Source organism: Dipodomys ordii, unplaced genomic scaffold, assembly GCF_000151885.1.
Source record: "Dipodomys ordii isolate 6190 unplaced genomic scaffold, Dord_2.0 Scaffold157, whole genome shotgun sequence".
Taxonomy (NCBI): Eukaryota; Metazoa; Chordata; class Mammalia; order Rodentia; family Heteromyidae; genus Dipodomys; species Dipodomys ordii.
The window spans coordinates 2,135,277-2,153,910 of record NW_012267373.1 but is presented as its reverse complement, the minus strand read 5'-3'; the positions used below and the strand labels follow the sequence as shown (position 1 = coordinate 2,153,910).

Genomic DNA, 18,634 nt, shown 5'->3' with positions numbered 1-18,634 from the left:
GTGATCCTTAAATTACTATAGTGTATACACAAAAGAATGGGCAAGAAAGCAGTGCTGTGCCTCAAAGTGGTAGAATGCTAGCCTTGAGCAGAAAAGCTCAGAGACAGTGCCTAGGCCCTGAGTTCAAGCCTCATGACCCCCTCCCCAAAAAAGAAGAAAGAATGGGAAGGAAAGCTGGGTAATAAAAATTGGTATACTAGCTGGGTATGGTGGTGCATGCCTGTAATCCTAGCTACTCAGGAAGCTGAGCATAGCGGTTCAAAGCCAACCCAGGCAAGAAAGTCCATGAGACTCTTATCTCCAATTAATCACTCAGAAAACCAGAAGTGGTGCTGTGGCTCAAGTGGTAGAGCGTGAGCCTTGAACTGAAGAGCTGAGGGACAGTGCCCAGGCCCAGAGTTCAAGTCCCCCCCAAAAAATTGGTATACTAGAAAAGAAAAAGAAGATTTCAGGGGAGATGAGGCTGCTACGTCCTTTAGAAACCTCCTGAGACTTGCCTTCTGGGTAAACTATGTATTCATAGAATCAGCTGATGTGAATAGTTGGTGATTTTTTGCCATATTGAAATGCTGAACTCCTAAACTGAGCCAGAGATTTAAGGGAGCTGAGTTCTGCTAATTCTGAAGCACAGTGAACTAGGTGTGAATTTCTTGATAGGTCATCCAGGGACTTCCCAGTGTTCACACTCAATTCCTCAAAGACACCATGTGTTGAAGGGGGTTTTCAGGAGGAGAAAAAGACTGCGAGAGGAGAGAAGGGATAGGTAAGTTTTGGGGTCTTTCTGATCAACCTCTTAGCCTTTGATGGGCATTGTTTCATTGACCATTGTAATGGACCAAGTAGTCCATTTAGGTACCACATTTGACCATTTTTGCCATGTTCATTTCTTTTCTTTTGGAACTTTTAAACTTGAGTATATTTTAGGTAGAAACTTGATCATCTGAGGCTTGACTTGGTAATTAGTTTTTCCTAATGCAGAAGAAAGTTAGGGTCTTACTATTATTTTTTTTTGGCCAGTGTCTCAAACGTTGATTCTCCTATTTGCATCATCCCAAGTAACTGGGATTACAGACATATGCCACTCTGCCTGGCCCCTTACATCTTTAAAAAACAAATAAAAACCCCAATGAATAACATTAGGTTATTTAAGTGTCTAGGTTTCATGAGTAACGTGTTCTCCCTTAAATTTCCTGGCAGACATTTTCTTCTGGAAAATTTTAAACTTTCTTTGGCTTCAAATAAGAAGAAGCAGGATTTTTCTTTTTCCTTGCTCATGTCAGTAATGAGATCTTCTCTACTCAATCCTAAGCCTGAGTTTAGGTCTGAGATCATTTCATATACTAGAATGCAATGCACAGAGAAAGCTGTGGCTCTGTCAGTTCATATACTAGAATGCAATGCACACAGAAAGCTATGGTTCCTGTAGGCTACAAAGCATGATGTGTAGTGTGATGCCTGAGCAATGTGCTATATACCCGATACAGTGAAAGTCCTGGGTGGATCCACAAGGCCTTACTAGCTGAGAGAGAAGAGGTAGAGGGCTGGGTACAATCAGAGACAAAGAAACCAACGTACAGTTGTCGGCACCACAATTCCTGAGGTCTCTTTAGCAGTCCTGTTTCTGTGAGTTTTTGCACTGGCCTGTGTGGCTTTTCCAGAGTACTCATCCCCTTTCTGCTGTGACTGCACATCGTTTGAAGCAGCAACGAAGGAACCTTTGAAAACAGTTTGCCATGTTGAAATGACAGCCTGGAAATAGCATTCTGGGCTTCAGGGTCCTTTCTTCTTGCTTGGCTGGACTTGGGCCTGCCCCCATATAATGGGAAGCAAGGGGGCAGAAGTGACTGCAGTTATAAAGAGAGTTTTATCCTATTGAACGTGAAGACCCCACAGTGTGGAGGTCCCTGAGCCTGGATAGGCAGGTGGTCTGCATGGGGCGGGCAGCCGGGGGGGCGGGGGGAAGGGCGAGGAGAGAATAAAACCAGTCACTCTTTGCAGCTTTTGGAGAATGCTTGTACAGAATCTGAGATGGAAAATTTCTGGTCTTCACTTTTTTTTTTCATTAACCTATTCCCCCAAAGCTGAAAATACCTTCACATGTTTTTCCTCTCCCCCAACACACACAGCTTGAAGGCCAGTAGCTTCTAGAACTTTAATGGTATGGCTGCAGGACCTATAAAAGACCCCTTCAGTCTGCCCTCATCTGGGTGCCTAAATCCCTCATTTCATTGATAACAGCATCCAATCAAAGACTTGTGGGCATTCAATATATGCATACAGGCATTAAAAACTTGTTAGTTGTACTGTTTGATGAGAAGAGCAAGAAATAATCCCTTCAGGCTACTTTAGTCTCAGCCTATTGCTCAAGACCATGCCCCTCCCCAGGCCTAACCTCAGAAGACTATTTCTTTTGGCTGGGTCTCTGACCTTGAAGGATCCAGCCAGCCGCCTTGAAACTTGGGGTGCTAGACATAATACTGGCAGAGTCCAAGATTTATTTCTATTTGATATGTTTTATTCAGCATGGCTGTTTTGTAGGTGTTTGTTGTTGTTCGTCAAGTTCTGCTCTTGATTCTGAAATGCTTCATAAAACCTTTGCCATTTTATTTTCACATAGTGTGTGTCTAGTCTGGTCTAAGCATTTATGGTCTAAGGACAAGGTGGTATCCACATGGATGATACCGTGTTCCTTTCTTTTGGAGACAGAGCACATTGTGATTCTGAGCTGACCTTCCCTGTGCATGAAAGCTTTTTTGTTTTTCCTTCTCTCTTCTGAATGTGATGAGGCAGTTTTTCCTTGGAAAAATAGTTTGTGTTCAGCTTGGGAGGCTGATTTTTCACCATCGGCTTTTCCCTTTAATAATTGAAAACCACTGTTCATTATTTACATAAAACTGTCTTTTTTCTAGTCTGCTTTCTATAACCTTTCCCCTCTTAAGAATTTTAAGAATTCCCTGACTTTCCTCTGGGGGATTTTATGCTTTCTGTATCCCAGATGTGGGACATAGGCTGAGGATTTTTTTTTCTTTAAGTGTTCCTACATTTGAAAGAACCTTATTTTGGCCAATATTTACCACTGGAAGAAAGGGCTTTTGAGAAAGTGAAGTCCTTGGACTAGAGGTGTGGTTCAAACTGTACAGCACCTATCCAACAAGTGCAAAGCCCTGAGTTCAAACTCCAGTACTGCCAAAAACAAAAAGAAAAGGGAAGAAAATGCAGTAATTAAGAAAATGTGTACGTTTGGTTTTAAATTTGGCTCCTGAGGTGACACTAAAATCACATATGTAATATGAAAAAGCAGACCACAGTGTCAAATTACAAGATAAATCCATCCATGTTGCTTTGGGCCTTTGACTTGCTCCCTCCCTCCCTCCTCCCTTCCTCCTTCCTCCCTCCCTCCCTCTCTCTCTCCTTCCTTCGTTCCTTCCTTCCTTCCTTTTTTTTTTTTTTTTTGCTAGTCCTGGGGCTTGAACTCAGGGCCTGAGCACTGTCTCTGTGCTTCTTTTTGCTCAAGGCTCACACTCTACCACTTGAGTCACGGTACTACTTTGGGCTTTTTCTGTGTATGTGGCACTGAGGAATCAAGCTCAGGGCTTCATGCATGCTAGGCAAGCACTATACCACTAAGCCACATCCCCAGCCCTGAGATTATATTTTCTGAATGAAGGTGTATTGGCCTTGATTGCCAGCAGCCCTCTAGTTGGTCTTCACCATGCTCTAGCTTGATGGCAGCCAAGGAACCCACTGGGTTGGCACATATTCCCTCTCTCAGTCTTCATATTTTGTTTACATGAAGGGAGTACTTAACATTGTTCATTCTATTTTACTCTCATAGAAGTACCAATCTTTATCCTTGTTTTAGAATGCACAGCATAAAGAAGAAGAGAGAAGGGGGAGGGAGGGGACTGGAGTCATAACTACAGCATTTTCCATTTTGTTAAGGTTTACTCAGATTTTTCAGATGATTCTGTTCACCACTAGCTTTGGGTTGTTGTGGCTTTGTATACATGTTAAAATATACCATAAAACCTAAATTTTGTGCATGATAATATGTGAAGAAAAACTTACTAGGTACTAGTAAGTTTATTCTAACTCAGATTTTTGTTGTCCTTTTTTTGTTTGATTTTGGTGGAATTAGGGATTGAAATCCAGGCTTTGGGCTTGCTAGGCAGGTACTCTACCACATAAACCCTTTGGCCAGCTGTGGTAGTTACTGTTGAGGTCAGTATCACATTATAAGGTCCAAGCAGGCCTTGGACTTCGATCCTCCTGTTGGTGCTATCCTTATCTCTGTGATGACAGGAATTTACCAACTTTTCAGCCATTGTTTGTGATGGAGTTTTGTGCACTTTCTTTGTCCAGACTGGCCTTGAACTTAATCTTCCTCATCTCCACCTCAAGATTGCAGGCTTTAACCAGCTTACTCATCCACAGTTTTGTATTGAAGAAACTAAAATTGCTAATCTTTGTTTTTCAACACTTAACCCTTCTTCCTGGCTACAACGTTCTTTATGTCCACCTTGCTCCCCGTGGTGGCTGACACATGCTCTTCTTTGTGTCTCATCTAGGATCTTTTGAAGATGATTTGGCTGCCTTGGAGATTTGGAGATCTGATGCCACGATGAGGACTCACACACGGGGAGCCCCCAGTGTGTTTTTCATACATTTGCTCTGCTTCGTGTCAGCCTACATCACCGACGAGAACCCAGAAGTCATGATTCCTTTCACGAATGCCAACTACGACAGCCACCCTATGCTGTACTTCTCCAGGGCCGAGGTTGAGGAGCTCCAGCTCAGGGCCTCGAGCTCACACAAGCACATCGCCGCCCAGCTCACTGAGGCTGTGCACACCATGCTGTCCAGCCCCTTGGAGTACCTCCCTCCCTGGGATCCCAAGGACTACAGTGCGCGCTGGAATGAAATCTATGGGAACAACCTGGGGGCCCTGGCAATGTTCTGTGTGCTGTATCCTGACAGCATTGAAGCCCGAGACATGGCCAAAGACTACATGGAGAGGATGGCAGCGCAGCCTAGTTGGTAGATTTTTGTCTTGTTCTTTTTAAGTGTATAATGTTGTGATCCACATTCAAGTGCAGCTACACAGGCTACATTTCTACATACTTCTTCATGTGCATGTGTATTGGGGAAGAGGATTACTTATTGCTTGTGTTGCTTCTGGTTTCTGAATGACCCACTGTTTGTAAAGGCCTAGTATATTTCATGTTTTAAATTAGAACAAAAACACCTAGACCTAAGCAAAGAAAAGGATGATTAGCTGGACCGAGTAAACAGCAGCATGTTGACTGCTGCGATGTCTTTCCCCTGGGTAAACATGTGCCTACCATCATGCATCACCGAATGACAGGGATGTGCTGGGAAATGCATCATGAGGTGACTTTGTCAGCTTGCAAACATTGTAGAGAGTAGTTATACAATCTAGATGTATGTCTATCTATGTTGTTCCTTACAATAGGGTAGCTTGTTGCTCCTAGGGACATGATAAACAGCACAAGAATAAGTCAATCTCAGGAGAAAATAATGCTATGAAGAAATATAAACAGGAATACTGTAGCATACAGCACAGTATACTCAATATGTAAAGTCACTTACGCTGCAAAAGAACTGTTCTTGGCAGTATCACAGAGAACCTTCTCCAGGGGGTTTCATGAAAGATTCCCTCCTCTCTAAGCATCGTTGCAGTGCATGTTTGCTGAATTGCATAGTGCTGCCTTTGCCACTTCAGTAGACTGAGACGAGAGCCTGTGCCTGTTTTGTGCAGGAATATATATCCCTCCATGGAAGATCTCCCAAGCAAATGTCACTAAACCATCCTGGGAAGAGGGGTTACAGTCTAGGAGATGAGTTTAACCCAGGCCACTTTTTTTTTCCAGTGTAGCTTAATCCTTCTATAGAATTTGACATATTTTAAAAAAGGAATTTATCAGGCAGTGCCCTTACATTACATATCTCATCCCCATTGAGTATCTCAGCTAAACTCTTGGCATGTGAGATGCTGTGAATGTGACTTTATATTCCTTAGCAGAGTGGTCTTGCAGAAGTGAACACAAAGCAAAAGGTTCAGTTATTGGAAAAGACTTACAGATGCTAAGTCATCAAGGAAAGGGATGTTAAATTTACCGTGTCTTACCTGAATCAGTGGGTAGAGGAATGCATTCAAAACAGATCTAAGATATGATTGTTGCAGCAATACAATTGTTAAAAAAAAAAAAACCTAGCTGCTGGCACAGATTTAGTTATACCGTGTGCGCTTCTGAACAGCAGGCTTCAGTGCTGTGCTGTGAATTGTCAACTCTGGAGAAAAGGACTGGCAGAATGGTCTTTGAAGGTGCAGGCAGATCTCCAGTGTTTGCATCATGGCTCTGCCGTTTTAATTAGTCAAGTCTCCTTTGGCAAATTCTGTAACTTCTATAAACTTCTTCCTTTGTAAGTGTGGATGATTGTTCCAAGGAGTGAACAAGATAATTCACGTAAATCTCTTAGCTTTATGTGCTTGGCAAGCAGTTGTACTAAAATGAGTATTCTGATTACACAGAAACGGATGTGTGAAGCGGCAACTTCATTCTGTTAAGCTTTTAGATACAAAGTATTTTCCATTTAACCTACTCTGTAACTGGTGCTGTGTTTTGGGGACTTATTTGTTATGAATCATTTTTTTCCTCCCATTACAATGTTTTTGCTTACTTATCATCAAGCAGAACATAAATCATGGAGGAAAGGAATTACTTCACTTTTGTGCTGGAGCCAGTTGGCTACAGGAAATCAGAAGACCCTGTGAGGGAAACAAAGTTGAACTTTTGGACAGAGAAGTAATTGTATTCTTTTTTTTTCTCCCCTTTCTGCAACAGACTGAATATTAAACCCTTGCCTACAGATTGCAAACTTCTGGATGGTGCCGTCTGAGGGCATTTTTACAAAATAAAACAAAATAACAACGTAAAAAGGGAAAGGCCAAGTGTCATATTGAAAGGAACCAGTCAGTTTACTTGTTTCACATTGCTTAGTATAACATGAAGAGTGGGTGTGCCCTTGTCAGCATTCCTGCTGGGCTCCAAATGCAATTCTGTACAGCTGTTTCTCCAGCTTTTTACTTCTCTAAATTGCAAGTTCAGGCTGAGACTTAAAACAGGGAGGAAGTAACTGGGCCCCAGCACATGAAGCCACAGTGCCAAGAGTGAAAAGATCAGGTTTTCCTCTCATGACCTTCCAGTGATGAAGGCTGTGAGACTTGGCCCAGCATGCACCTGGAATCCATTAAAGTGGACTGGTGGAAACAAATGCTGGGCTGTCAGAAACCCAGCCCCCAAACCCCCAACTTTCCTCTCATTCATGATTTTTCTTTCTCTTTCCCTTTTCCCTCGCCCTTTCGGCCCCACTCTTTCTTATTTCTTTCATTAAGAAAGCTCTCCACTTTTACCCAGCTTCAGATCTTGGCAATAGAAGAAGGGTAAGGTAACTGTTGGCTAACAAGCCTTTTTATATCAGTTAGCTTCTTTAAAATGTACATAAATGTGTTAGGAACCGGAGCACTGGGAACTCCTTTTTGAATGCCATTAACAAAAAAAGCAGATGGTTGCTTTAAATGTTGTTTTAAATGCATTCTTGGACAAAAGTGGAAATGGGCAGCCTAGTGGCAGGAAGAGTTATGTGGAGGGGGACGGTTGAAAGAGAAGCAAAGTAAGGTGTGCAAAAGAGCTGAGTTCTGTCTAAAGAATGTGTTTAAATGACTATGGGCTGGGCTGGGAGGGTGGCTCAGTGGTAGAGCGCTTGCCTTGCATGCATGAGGCCCTGGGTTTGATTCCACAGCACCACATAAGCAGAAAATGCTGGAAGTAGCGCTGTGGCTCAAGTGGTAGAGTACTAGCCTTGAGCTGAAGAGCTGAGAGACAGAGCCCAGGCCCAGAGTTCAGGCCCTACGACCCACCAAAAAAAAAAAAAGACTACGGGCTAAGTAGTAAACTAAGTTCTTGCTGCTCAGCTAACTTGTACTCTGTCCTGTTCTCCACCTAGTTCAAATGCAGGTTGGGATAAAATAGTTACGATAATGCCTCTTTCTAACAATAGCTTGAAGTTAACTTATGGCAACTATAATCATACATCATCAAGAAGAAATCTCAAGAAATTCTTTTTTAGATCTGTTGTGTTCTGTAGAAGATTCAGGGTCTGCTTGCCTCTGAGATGATTGGCTGGCTCTGTCCTACTTCTTAGCCTTTTAGTGCCACCCATTGCCTTTTAAAATATAGTATGTGTTAGGAAAATGGAGGAGTATGGAAAAGGAATAGGCCAGACTCAATCGGCAACAGGCAAGGAAGGACTGTTTATTGCCCTCGAGGGGCACAGACTTTCCCATGGGTTTGGCGGTTATGCAAGGGACTGGATTTTGGGGCTGGGTTTATGTGGGCCTTAACAAGGAAACAAGGGGGTAAAAAATCAGGCTGTAATTACTGGGGGGGGGAGAGCACTAGGTACTTTCGGTTAGGTCCAGAATGGAATGTCACACCTGGGACGACAGGACTTTCAGCCAGGCTTAGGTTGGAATAGTCTACCTGCAGACTGACATGTGGCCAAGCCTGTTTGCGCACACCTGGAGTCTTGCTTGGCCTGGGGGAGTAAGGCAGGAGTCAGTCCTTCAGTATGGTCTTTTTAAAAAAATTATTATTGTGAAAATACTGTACAGAGGGGTTACAATTACATGGGCAAGATAATGAGTACATTTCTTATCAAGCATTGTAGCCTCCTCCTTTGTTTCCCCTTCCCATCCCTTCCCATCCTTCTCCCCTACCTAATTCTCCTCTCCCCTCCAAAGTTGTAAAGTTCGTTTTCGACATAACAACTTGTACATCTCATTGTTGCAATGGGTCCACCTGTATCCCTATTTAAATGATTTGTTTTTTCCTTTCCCCTCCATAAATTATATCAACATCAAATACAGTGAAAGCAGGGGTTATACTGTGGGGGATCAGTATGGTCTTTCACAGTTGCTGTAACTTGTACTGAAGACAGCAAAAATCCTCTCTCTTTTAGTGGAATTACCTGGGCTTCATACAAGCACAGGTAATATGAATAAATAGGGTTACACAGTCTTTCCACAAGTCTTTAAAATCTGGCTCTTCAATTTTCTATTATATGAATTTAGCAAGCATGATGTGCATTCCTTGTTCCATATCTTGAGGGAAAACATTAGTTGGCCAGAGCTGCATATAAATCTGAAATCTGTTTTAGTGATATAATTTTTTTTAAGTTTATTTATTTAGTCAGTCATGGGGCTTGAACTCCTTGGGCCCTGGGTACTGTCTCTGAGCTCCTTTAGCTGTAGGCTAGCCCTCTGCCACTTGAGCTAGCCTCTTCTGGTTTTCTGGTGGTTAGTTGAAGATAAGAATCTCACACACTTTTCTGCCTGGGCTGGCTTCAAAACCTGAGCCTTAGATTTCAGCCTCTTGAGCAGCTAGAGTTATAGGTGTGAGCCACTGGTGGCCAGCTTATCTATTTTTTTTAAAGAATACTTAACTAAATAGTCTTATTAGGATGGAGAGTCTTGGTAACATTTCATTCTTGCTAGTGCTAGATAGATGTTTATGAAAACAGAGTAATATAGCATGAGTGAGTGCTTAGAGTCTTAGGAAGCCAGGTAGACAGTTTTGACCTTAGGTATCTGCAAGTGGCTACTACTTTTTCATCTCCTTCTGCCCTACAGATTAAAGCAATACATTTAGCCCTGCCTAACCCAAGCTTCCGTCCATCTTCACTTTCTGTCTGTGTTCCCGTAACAGCTTTGGACAGCAGGAGGAGGCAGTCAGCAGGGGCCAGGTCATTGCTTGCTCCATCCTAGCCTGTGTTCAAAAGCTTTGTGTGTAAGATGGCCTGCCAGAGATAGCTCAGGGGAAGAGAAACTGGTTTGAAGCTTCTAATATTAATCTAGGAAGAAATGAAACCACAGTGAGAGTGAGGAAGAGGAATACATTATACAGACATTTAGGACAAAAGAAAATCTACACAAGGCTTAATTGGACAGATCTTTCAGTATGTAGGGTATTCTTTAAAAGACAGATTCCAGGGACCCCAGTCACCCCATCTCCCCCAGTCATTGAATCGTGACCTCTTGGAGGTCGGAAGTACATTGTCCATACATTTAAGAAGGGAGAGAGAGAGAGAGAGAGAGGAGAGTGTGAGTTATTTGAAAGCTGGTCCTGGGTTGCAAGTTGCATATTCACAGCCAGATCAAATGGAGATTCAGTCAGAAGGGGAGTACAATAAGAGAGAGAGTAACTGTTACAGTGGCTCATGGATATTGTTATAGTTTGGTTCTGGAATGTTCAGTAAAGGGTCAGATGTTGAAGACTTGATTCCCCAGCTGGTGGTTCTACTAGGAAGTGGTAGAAACTTGAGTGGGCAATTCTTGCTTAGAGGAAGTGGATTCTCTGGGGGATGGACACCTGGAAGGGTATACAGAATTCACTCTGCTTCTTGGCCCCCAGGAGCTGAGAAGTTTTTGTCTGCCATGTTTCTCCCCATGCCACACCCCAGTCCCAAACAGCTGGATCAAACAGCAGTGGACTGAAACCATGAGCTCGATTGTTTCCCCCTTACAAGTTATCCCAGGTGTCTGGGCACAGAAACAAAATGCTGACCGATACAGTGTTTCTTGGTGGCTCTCTTGGTATTTATCGTACCTAGGACCTCTCCCCACACCCAGTCCATTCTTGACCGTTGTTATTCTGAATTCATTTTGGTCTCACTGATTCTGTCCATGTTGAATGTGTGAGCCCTTGAGGGAAAGAAAATAACTTTGAGAGTTGAAAGAAAGTGGATTCTATTGTCACCTTTACCATGAAACATGTCCCCATCCAGGATGTACATTTTGTGATTTTATGGTTTTCAAACTTCTCACTCACAGGTTGACTTGACATGCAGTCAGTGGGAGTTCCCCTGACCTTCACACACTGACACTGTCAACACTTCTCCTGAGTCTAGGCAGAAATACCTTTACCAGCCAGCCCTGAGCTGCGCCTTCTGCCTGCCGGTACCCAGCCTAGTCTTACCAAGCCTGCCTCGACTTGATGATTGATGTTAGCTTTTCCTTTGTCCATTGCATTCTTGAACCTCTCATTATTCACAGTCCTTATAGTTACTGGTTTTTATTCAGCACATTGGTTTGTAGTAGCATCTGGGTTGTTTATCCTTCATATCGGATGTCCATTATCTTATGTGTATACACTATTCATGGATGTTCCTGGTCTGATGGTTATCAGGCCACAAAGGACCTTTGGTTTTGTTCACTTTAAAACTGCCTTTCAGAAGGCCTAGTGGACCCCCATTGACTAAATGTCAGTTTGTCAATGAAAAGTTTCAGTTCTTTGAAGCCAGTGGGAGATGTGTTAAATAAGTTAAAGAAGAGGCTATGGAGATTAAGGGAGAAATCTGTGGGGCCAGAATTCTTGTGCTTCAGTCCTGTTTATAAACTCTGTGATCTGGAGCATGTTCCTTGTCTTGTCTAGATGGGAGCTAAATATCCTTGCCTCCGTCAAACACGATGTGGCATAAAGTGTCAGATGTTATTTTTAAGTGCTTCTGTTATCGTTATAATACAAAGCTGGTGTTACCATTACCTTTATCTCTGTGCTTATATTTTTAACCTTCATGTAAATGGATAGGGTTTATTTTTTCTGTCGCTTCCTGTAGGCTAGGAGCAAATTTCTATTGGTTATCATGACTGTAAAATACAGTCTCTTCCACTAATGCAATTTGTGTTAGTATTTTGTGAAATTGGAAACCGCTTGAAATAAGCAAACTCTGGGGCTGAGAAGGTGGCTCAGTGGTATAGCGCTTGCCTTGCATGCATGAGGCCCTGGGTTCGATTCCTCAGTACCACATAAGCAGAAAAAAAAAAGCCGAAAGTGGTGCTGTGGCTCACGTGGTAGCGCGCTAGCCTTGAGCTGAAGAGCTGAGGGACAGCACCCGGGCCCAGAGTTCAGACCCCACGACCGGACCCCCCTACCCCCCACAAAAAAAGAGAAATAAGCAAACTCTGTGGAGGCCTACAGATTTTCAAAATCATTTGCATTGCAATATTGTATGAATGTTGGGAATTAGATCAACTGTTCTTTTTTTTTTGGGGGGGGAGGTCTGGTCATGGGGCCTGAACTCTGGGCCTGGGCACTGTCCCTCAGCTCTTCAGCTCAAGGCTAGCGCTCTACCACTTGAGCCACAGCGCCACTTCTGGCTTTTTTCTTTTTGCTTATGTGGTGCTGAGGAATCGAACCCAGTGCCTCATGCATGCAAGGCAAGCGCTCTACCACTGAGCCACCTTCCCAGCCCCTAGATCAACTGTTCTATTATCCATACAAATAAACTCTTGGGTTATACAGGTGTGTGAGGATTTGATGGGCAGTAGTGAGTTACTGACACCCATGTTACAGCCAGGTGTATATATTGTCATTGTAGGTGCACCATTACATGGTAGAGTAGTATTGGACTGGACAACAGTAATTTGGCCTCTGTCTAGTGCACCAATCCCCATGAGTCAGTGAAGAACATGTTCCCAGCACTCTGGCAACAAGCGTGAAGTCTGAGTTGTTCTTTTCCTAGAAGTAGGGAATTAAGTCACATTCTCAGTGTCTGTTTATAAACAGTACACATGCTGGCAAACTGACTTGCTAAAGCTAGGCAGCTTTTTCTGTGACCAAATAATTTAAAAACTCATCAGTCTTTTTTTTTTTAAGCACCAGGCTGTTAGCACTAGGAGAGAGAACTGAATGTTGAAATTACAACTAAATGCAAAAGGATCCTCCAAATTCCTACTGTCATAATGATCATATACTCCTTATAAACAGGGTAGCCTAGTTTTATAGATTTGTTCTTTCATTGTTTTCTTCCTAGTCTATTATCGGCCACATACTAATATATGATTGGGGATCCAATTGTGAATGCCATGGGGGGGGCGGGGAAGGTGAAGAGAGAAACCTGCTCTTGTAGGACTTAAACTCTACATACATCTAGTTGCAAATGTATTTCCTAAGAAGAGGGAAATGGACGGAAAGAGGTGAAACACAGAAGTTCTGATAGGTGACTGGAGAAAGTCAAACCAGTATCACTGCTAGTGCAAAACATAGTCTAGAAACTGTAGTCTCTCAGAATATTTTAAAACATTCTCATCTTGAGTTTTATTTGAGAGGAACACTGCATCTTAGTTTTCATTAACTCCTGCAAAAAGTTTGCATTTTTTCCCTCAGGATGAATAAGATTAATCAACTGCAATAATATTGGGAAAACCTATTACTTTGTTAGAGACAACTGTCACAGAGCTTTTCATATTGCATTGCATTTGTTATTAATATCTCAAAATAGCTGGGCACTAGTAGGCCACACTCATAATCCTCGCTACTCAGGAAGCTGAGACCTAAAAGACTGTAGCTCCAGCCAATTTGGGCAGGAACATCTGTGAGACTCTTATCTCCAATTCACCAGCAAAAATGCCAGGCTGGAGGCATAATTCAAGTGGCAGAGCACCAGCCATCAGTCAAAAAGCCCAGAAGGCAGTGGCCCTGAAGTTCAAACCCTGGTACTTACACAAAAATGAATGGATGAATGAATGTGTGAATATCCAAGTTGATTTTCATCACCCCTTATAAATCTATGTATTGATGATTTTTTTTTTGTGGTGGGGCTTGAACTCTGGGCCTGGGCTCTGTCCCTCAGCTCTTCAGCTCAAGGCTAGCGCTCTACCACTTGAGCCACAGCGCCACTTCCAGTTTTCTGAGTGGTTTATTGGAGAAAAGCATCTCATGGACTTTCCTGCCTGGGCTGGCTTTGAACCACAATCCTCAGATCTCAGCTTCCTGAGTAGCTAGGATTACAGGCGTGAGCCACCTGCGTCCAGCTGATGATTGTCCTTTAAAATAAAAGATTTCTAATGTATTCTAATGTATTAATTTTTTAGAAATTTTAAAATCACTCAATTGCAAGGGGACTTCATGGCATAGAATGTTGAGCTTTCGCTTAATTACTGACTGGGATCTCTTCCACCTCCCCGCATACAGTACACTCTCCATTTGTTTCCCTCTCTTGGAGATTACTCACTTACATCCCGCACAGTTGATGAGGATTTTCAGGATAATTCCTTACAGTTCTAACTGTGCAAGTTCCATTTTTGCTTCCTGTTTAGTGTAGCCCACACACTGTTGAGCTATTTGTAGGATAATATAGAGAGGAAAACAGAAATTTGGCTCTCTAGGAAATGATGATGAGAGACTTCACAGAAGTCAGCTTTTAGACATCTATGGAAGTGTCAGAAAACCTTTTAGCAGAAATGCAGTTCATTTTAGGGAAAGAATGCAATGCAGGAAATTCATGGTGGAATCAGCTCGCACAAGGCATCTCACCTTAACAGCTGTCCTGTCTGTGGTGCTGACCAGATAGGTCTGTCCTGATTGAGAGGTCAAGGATGTTGACCTTCACACCTTCGCGCTGACCAGCTGCAGGAAATAAGACTGCTAGCTCTGTTCCCCTCTTACAGCAAGCCAGTCATGAGAATAGAAATAAGAGCTTTTTATGCACATGGACATAGGTGAGAGCTGTACTAAGTGGGTACTGCCATTACATGTTGCTTCATGTCTTTGGATATTTTCTGCTACCTTTATCGATAATTGAAAAAAAATCTGAAGTAACTATTTTGTAAACTCTTGAAGTTGCCAGAGGCTGGAAGAGGAAAGTGTTAGGGCTATAATTTTCATATGAGACAGATTTTTATGCTTTATGCTTGTGTCTGCCATGGAGGGAAGTGAGTGGTATGTCATTAAACCCCTTGGTTTATGTTGTAATTTGTGCTCTTTAGTTTTGAGAAATAGACTCTTCAGAAGAGCGATGAAAACTGTGAGCCCTTCTTAGGCCCTCCTTTCCATGGTTTATTTTTCTTTACAGGTTGGTGAAAGATGCTCCTTGGGATGAAGTCCCACTGGCTCATTCCCTGGTGGGTTTTGCCACTGCTTATGACTTCTTGTACAACTACCTGAGCAAGACACAACAGGAGAAGTTTCTTGAAGTGATTGCCAATGCCTCGGGCTACATGTATGAAACTTCATACCGGAGAGGATGGGGCTTTCAATACCTGCACAATCATCAGCCCACCAACTGCATGGCTTTACTCACAGGAAGCCTAATTCTGATGAATCAAGGTGGGTGTGATCTCATCAAGGCCAGGGTGATACCTGAGCTGGCATCAGTCATTATTACCATGTAGCATTTTGAATGAGTGTTCTTGGGTACATGTTTCTACTTGGATCCTAAATAATCCCAGCAGATGAAGTAATACCCAGGACATCTCTCAGTTAATTAAGGGATATCTTTTTTCTTAATTTCTTCTAGCTGTATTAGCTTGTGGGTTATTTAATTATGGCTTATGATTGTCCCATATTTATTTTTCCAGAGAATTATTATAGTGAAGACGGCCAACCTAGAAGAAATGATGTTATTGAAATGAAATAGGTGTTCTATTATTTGAAAAGAATATTCCTCTCACACAGATGTGAATCGCAGTACCCCTTTTTTCTTTTTCCTTGAAACAAAACAACCAGATTAGATCATAATGTGAAAAAATTAGAAGTAACTTTTATGGGTTATTCAGCTACTTTTTTTTAGCACACTACATAGTTGTCCATGTTATATTTTCTTTATTCTTGTAATCTAACTTAATTATAACTCCTGTGGAAACCTATCAATGCCTAGTATTGTATTTCAGAAAAGCAGATGGGGGAAACTGGGAGAAAGCACAGGAAGGGGGGGCTGACATTGTTCAAAAAAAGTAATGTGCTCATTACCTTATGAAGCAGTAACTCCTCTGAACAACACCATAATAATAAAGTTATAGTTGAAAAAGAAAAGAAGATCATAGTGAAGTATTAGAATATTATATATCAGAACTTTGAAATCAAAAAGAATTTAATGCTTGCTTATATTCCCCCATTAAGAATGAATGGATGAGCATTTTGTAGATTATTCATCAACAGATTTTACCCAAATCTAGTTTTCTCACTTGTCACATCACAACATCAACTTAATATAATTACTTATAATTAAGACTTGTAGGAAAAACTTAACAATAGTATCAATGACTTGAAGGGACAGAATATTTTGTAGTCCCTTGTAGTCGTCTACAATAGTAGTCTACGGAATATTTTGTTAGACATTGCCTGAAGAGGGCTGGTGAAGAGTTCAAAGGAAATCAGGTACTGTGGTATCCAGGGTCTTGAGATACCAGTCACATTGTTGTCTGTGGAGAAGGAGGACATAGAGAGGAAAAAGACCATAACTGGAATTTTAAAGCCACAGGCTAGAGGGTGGAGATGGGAAACTGTGGGGTTGGCAAGTTCATTGTGGAGCAGTAAGGGGCCAGGCTGCAGTTAGTGGTCACCTCGATGCTACTAAGCCTGAGAGCAGTATGTCCACAGTGCTTCACTTGGGACCTGGCCTTGGGCTCAGAGCTGCTGGTACGTGGGCCTCTGGAAACCCCAACGTAGCTGAACCCTTCTTGCTGGCCACAGTAGAGCAGTTAGCACTCAGATGACACATTTGTTTCACTAAAGCACTAAAGCCTCCACCCAGTAGGTAAAGCTTTGTGTGCTTTACAAAGAAATGAACAAAACAGATCAAACCTTTAAGTCCTAGGTGCAGATTATAGTTTGTTTATTTTGAGTCACATGCCTAAGGTCTAGAACAAGTCAGCCTTTCCATAGTTTCAGATTAGCAAGGCATAATTGTGATTGTTAAAAGGATTATGTGAGACTTTGTTCAGTGCTGTGTAAAGTAGACATGTTATAGACACGTGAGTTGTTACCATTGCTTTTAAAAGCAAGAATTTCTCAATCTCAGTCCAGAAGATGGTGTAAAATTTTAGACTGTGGATCTTCAGTTGGGAGACTAGAAAAAAAACGTGATAGGTAGAAGAACTACTTGAACGAAATCATGTAGTTCAGACTTTGGCAGACTTGTGACTCCCAGATGTTTTTTTTTTTTTTACCATTAAATTTCTATTCCAGCCCTGTTGTGTTGTATTTTAAGTCCTGTGCTTCTAGAAACTAAAGGCTGTTTCACATTTATTATGTTTTGCTGAGTATTATAAATTCTGTTAAATAATGGTACAAAGTGACAAACTCAAGAAGTATCTTCAAGTAGTTTTTAGGGAAATTGAATAGGAGTTCCAAGATACAAAGCTAGTCTTATGCACAAAGTTACATGCAACTTATGATCTTACTTGTGAAATTTTCTTGATGCTCTCTGAAGTGTTTAACTCCATTTATTTAATAAACTTTGTAATCTATGTCATGTGCTTACGGCATACCTTGATTAAAAGGATGTTATTTGTAAAGCTGACAATTTTACTAAGTGCAATTTGTAATAATATAAACTGGTCTGTTAACTCTTAGGGATTTTTTTTGGTCAGTCATGGGGCTTGAACTTAGGGCCTGGGCACTATACTCATAGGGTTTTATTTGTTTATATTTTGTCATGTATTTCTCACCCTTTAGGGTACTTACAAGAGGCCTACTTGTGGACCAAACAAGTTCTGACCATCATGGAGAAATCTCTGGTCCTGCTCAGAGAGGTGACAGATGGGTCCCTCTACGAAGGAGTTGCCTATGGCAGCTATACCACCAGATCACTCTTCCAGTACATGTTTCTTGTTCAGAGACACTTTGACATCAACCACTTCGGCCATCCATGGCTTAAACAACACTTTGCCTTTATGTATAGAACCATCTTGCCAGGTACAGTAAGAAGGCCCAAAATAGGAAAACATTACACTGTTGTAATTCTTTCCAGTTAGGAAAATGAGCTAGACTAGGAAAAATAACTAAAATATGTGGGATTTGTCACACTGAATTCAAGTATTTGGTTTTCTTGGTGGTACTGGGGTTAAAACTCAAAGCCTCATGCTTGCTAGGCAGGTGCTATACAACTTGAGCCATGCCCCCAGCCTTGCCTTCTGCTATTTTGCTGTTCTTTTTTTTTTCTTTCTTTCTTTCTTCTATTTTTTTTTTTTTGGGTCCGGTCGTGTGGCCTGAACTCTGGGTCTGGGCACTGTCCCTCAGCTCTTCGCTCAAGGCTAGCACTCTACCATTTGAGCCACAGCGCAACTTCCGGCTTTTTTTTCTTTTTGCTTATGTGGTGCTGAGGAATCGAACCCAGGGCCTCATGCATGCAAGGCAAGCCACCTTCCCAGCCCCCTTCTGCTTTTTTGGAGATGGAATCGTGTGGAATTTTCTGCCTGGGGTGACCTGGACCTATGACCAGATCTCAGACTCCTTAACTAAGATTGTAGCTAAGGATGAAGGAATGAAATGAACTATCAATGGCTGGTACTTTTTTATTTTTTATTTTTTTATTTTTTTTAATTTAATTTAATTTTATTTGTGAACATACTGTACAGAGGGGCTACAATTGCATGGGCAGGATAATGTGTACATTTCTTACCAAGCATTGCAGCCTCCTCCTTTGTTTACTCTTCACATCCCTTCCCAGCCTCCCCCCTCCCCCCCCAATCCCAATCCTTCTCCTCCCCCCCCCACCACCGACGTTGTAAAGCTCGTTTTGGACATGACAACTTGTACTTCTCATTGTTGCA

The 18,634-nt window shown here is 42.0% G+C and overlaps 1 protein-coding gene across 2 annotated transcripts in view; it reads left to right on the top strand.

The window, feature by feature from the left end:
* Positions 1-4,573: 4,573 nt before the first annotated feature.
* Dse (dermatan sulfate epimerase) overlaps positions 4,574-18,634 on the top strand; it is a 25,729-nt gene continuing 11,668 nt past the window's right edge. The window contains exons 1-3 of one of the 2 annotated variants that reach the window (XM_013032829.1): positions 4,574-5,037; positions 14,935-15,188; positions 17,538-17,777. In XM_013032829.1, coding sequence (XP_012888283.1) covers positions 4,622-5,037; positions 14,935-15,188; positions 17,538-17,777 — 910 coding nt within the window. In that variant the 5' untranslated portion in view covers positions 4,574-4,621. The remainder of the gene's footprint in view (positions 5,038-14,934; positions 15,189-17,537; positions 17,778-18,634) is intronic. The other variant, XM_013032830.1, reaches the window with a different exon arrangement.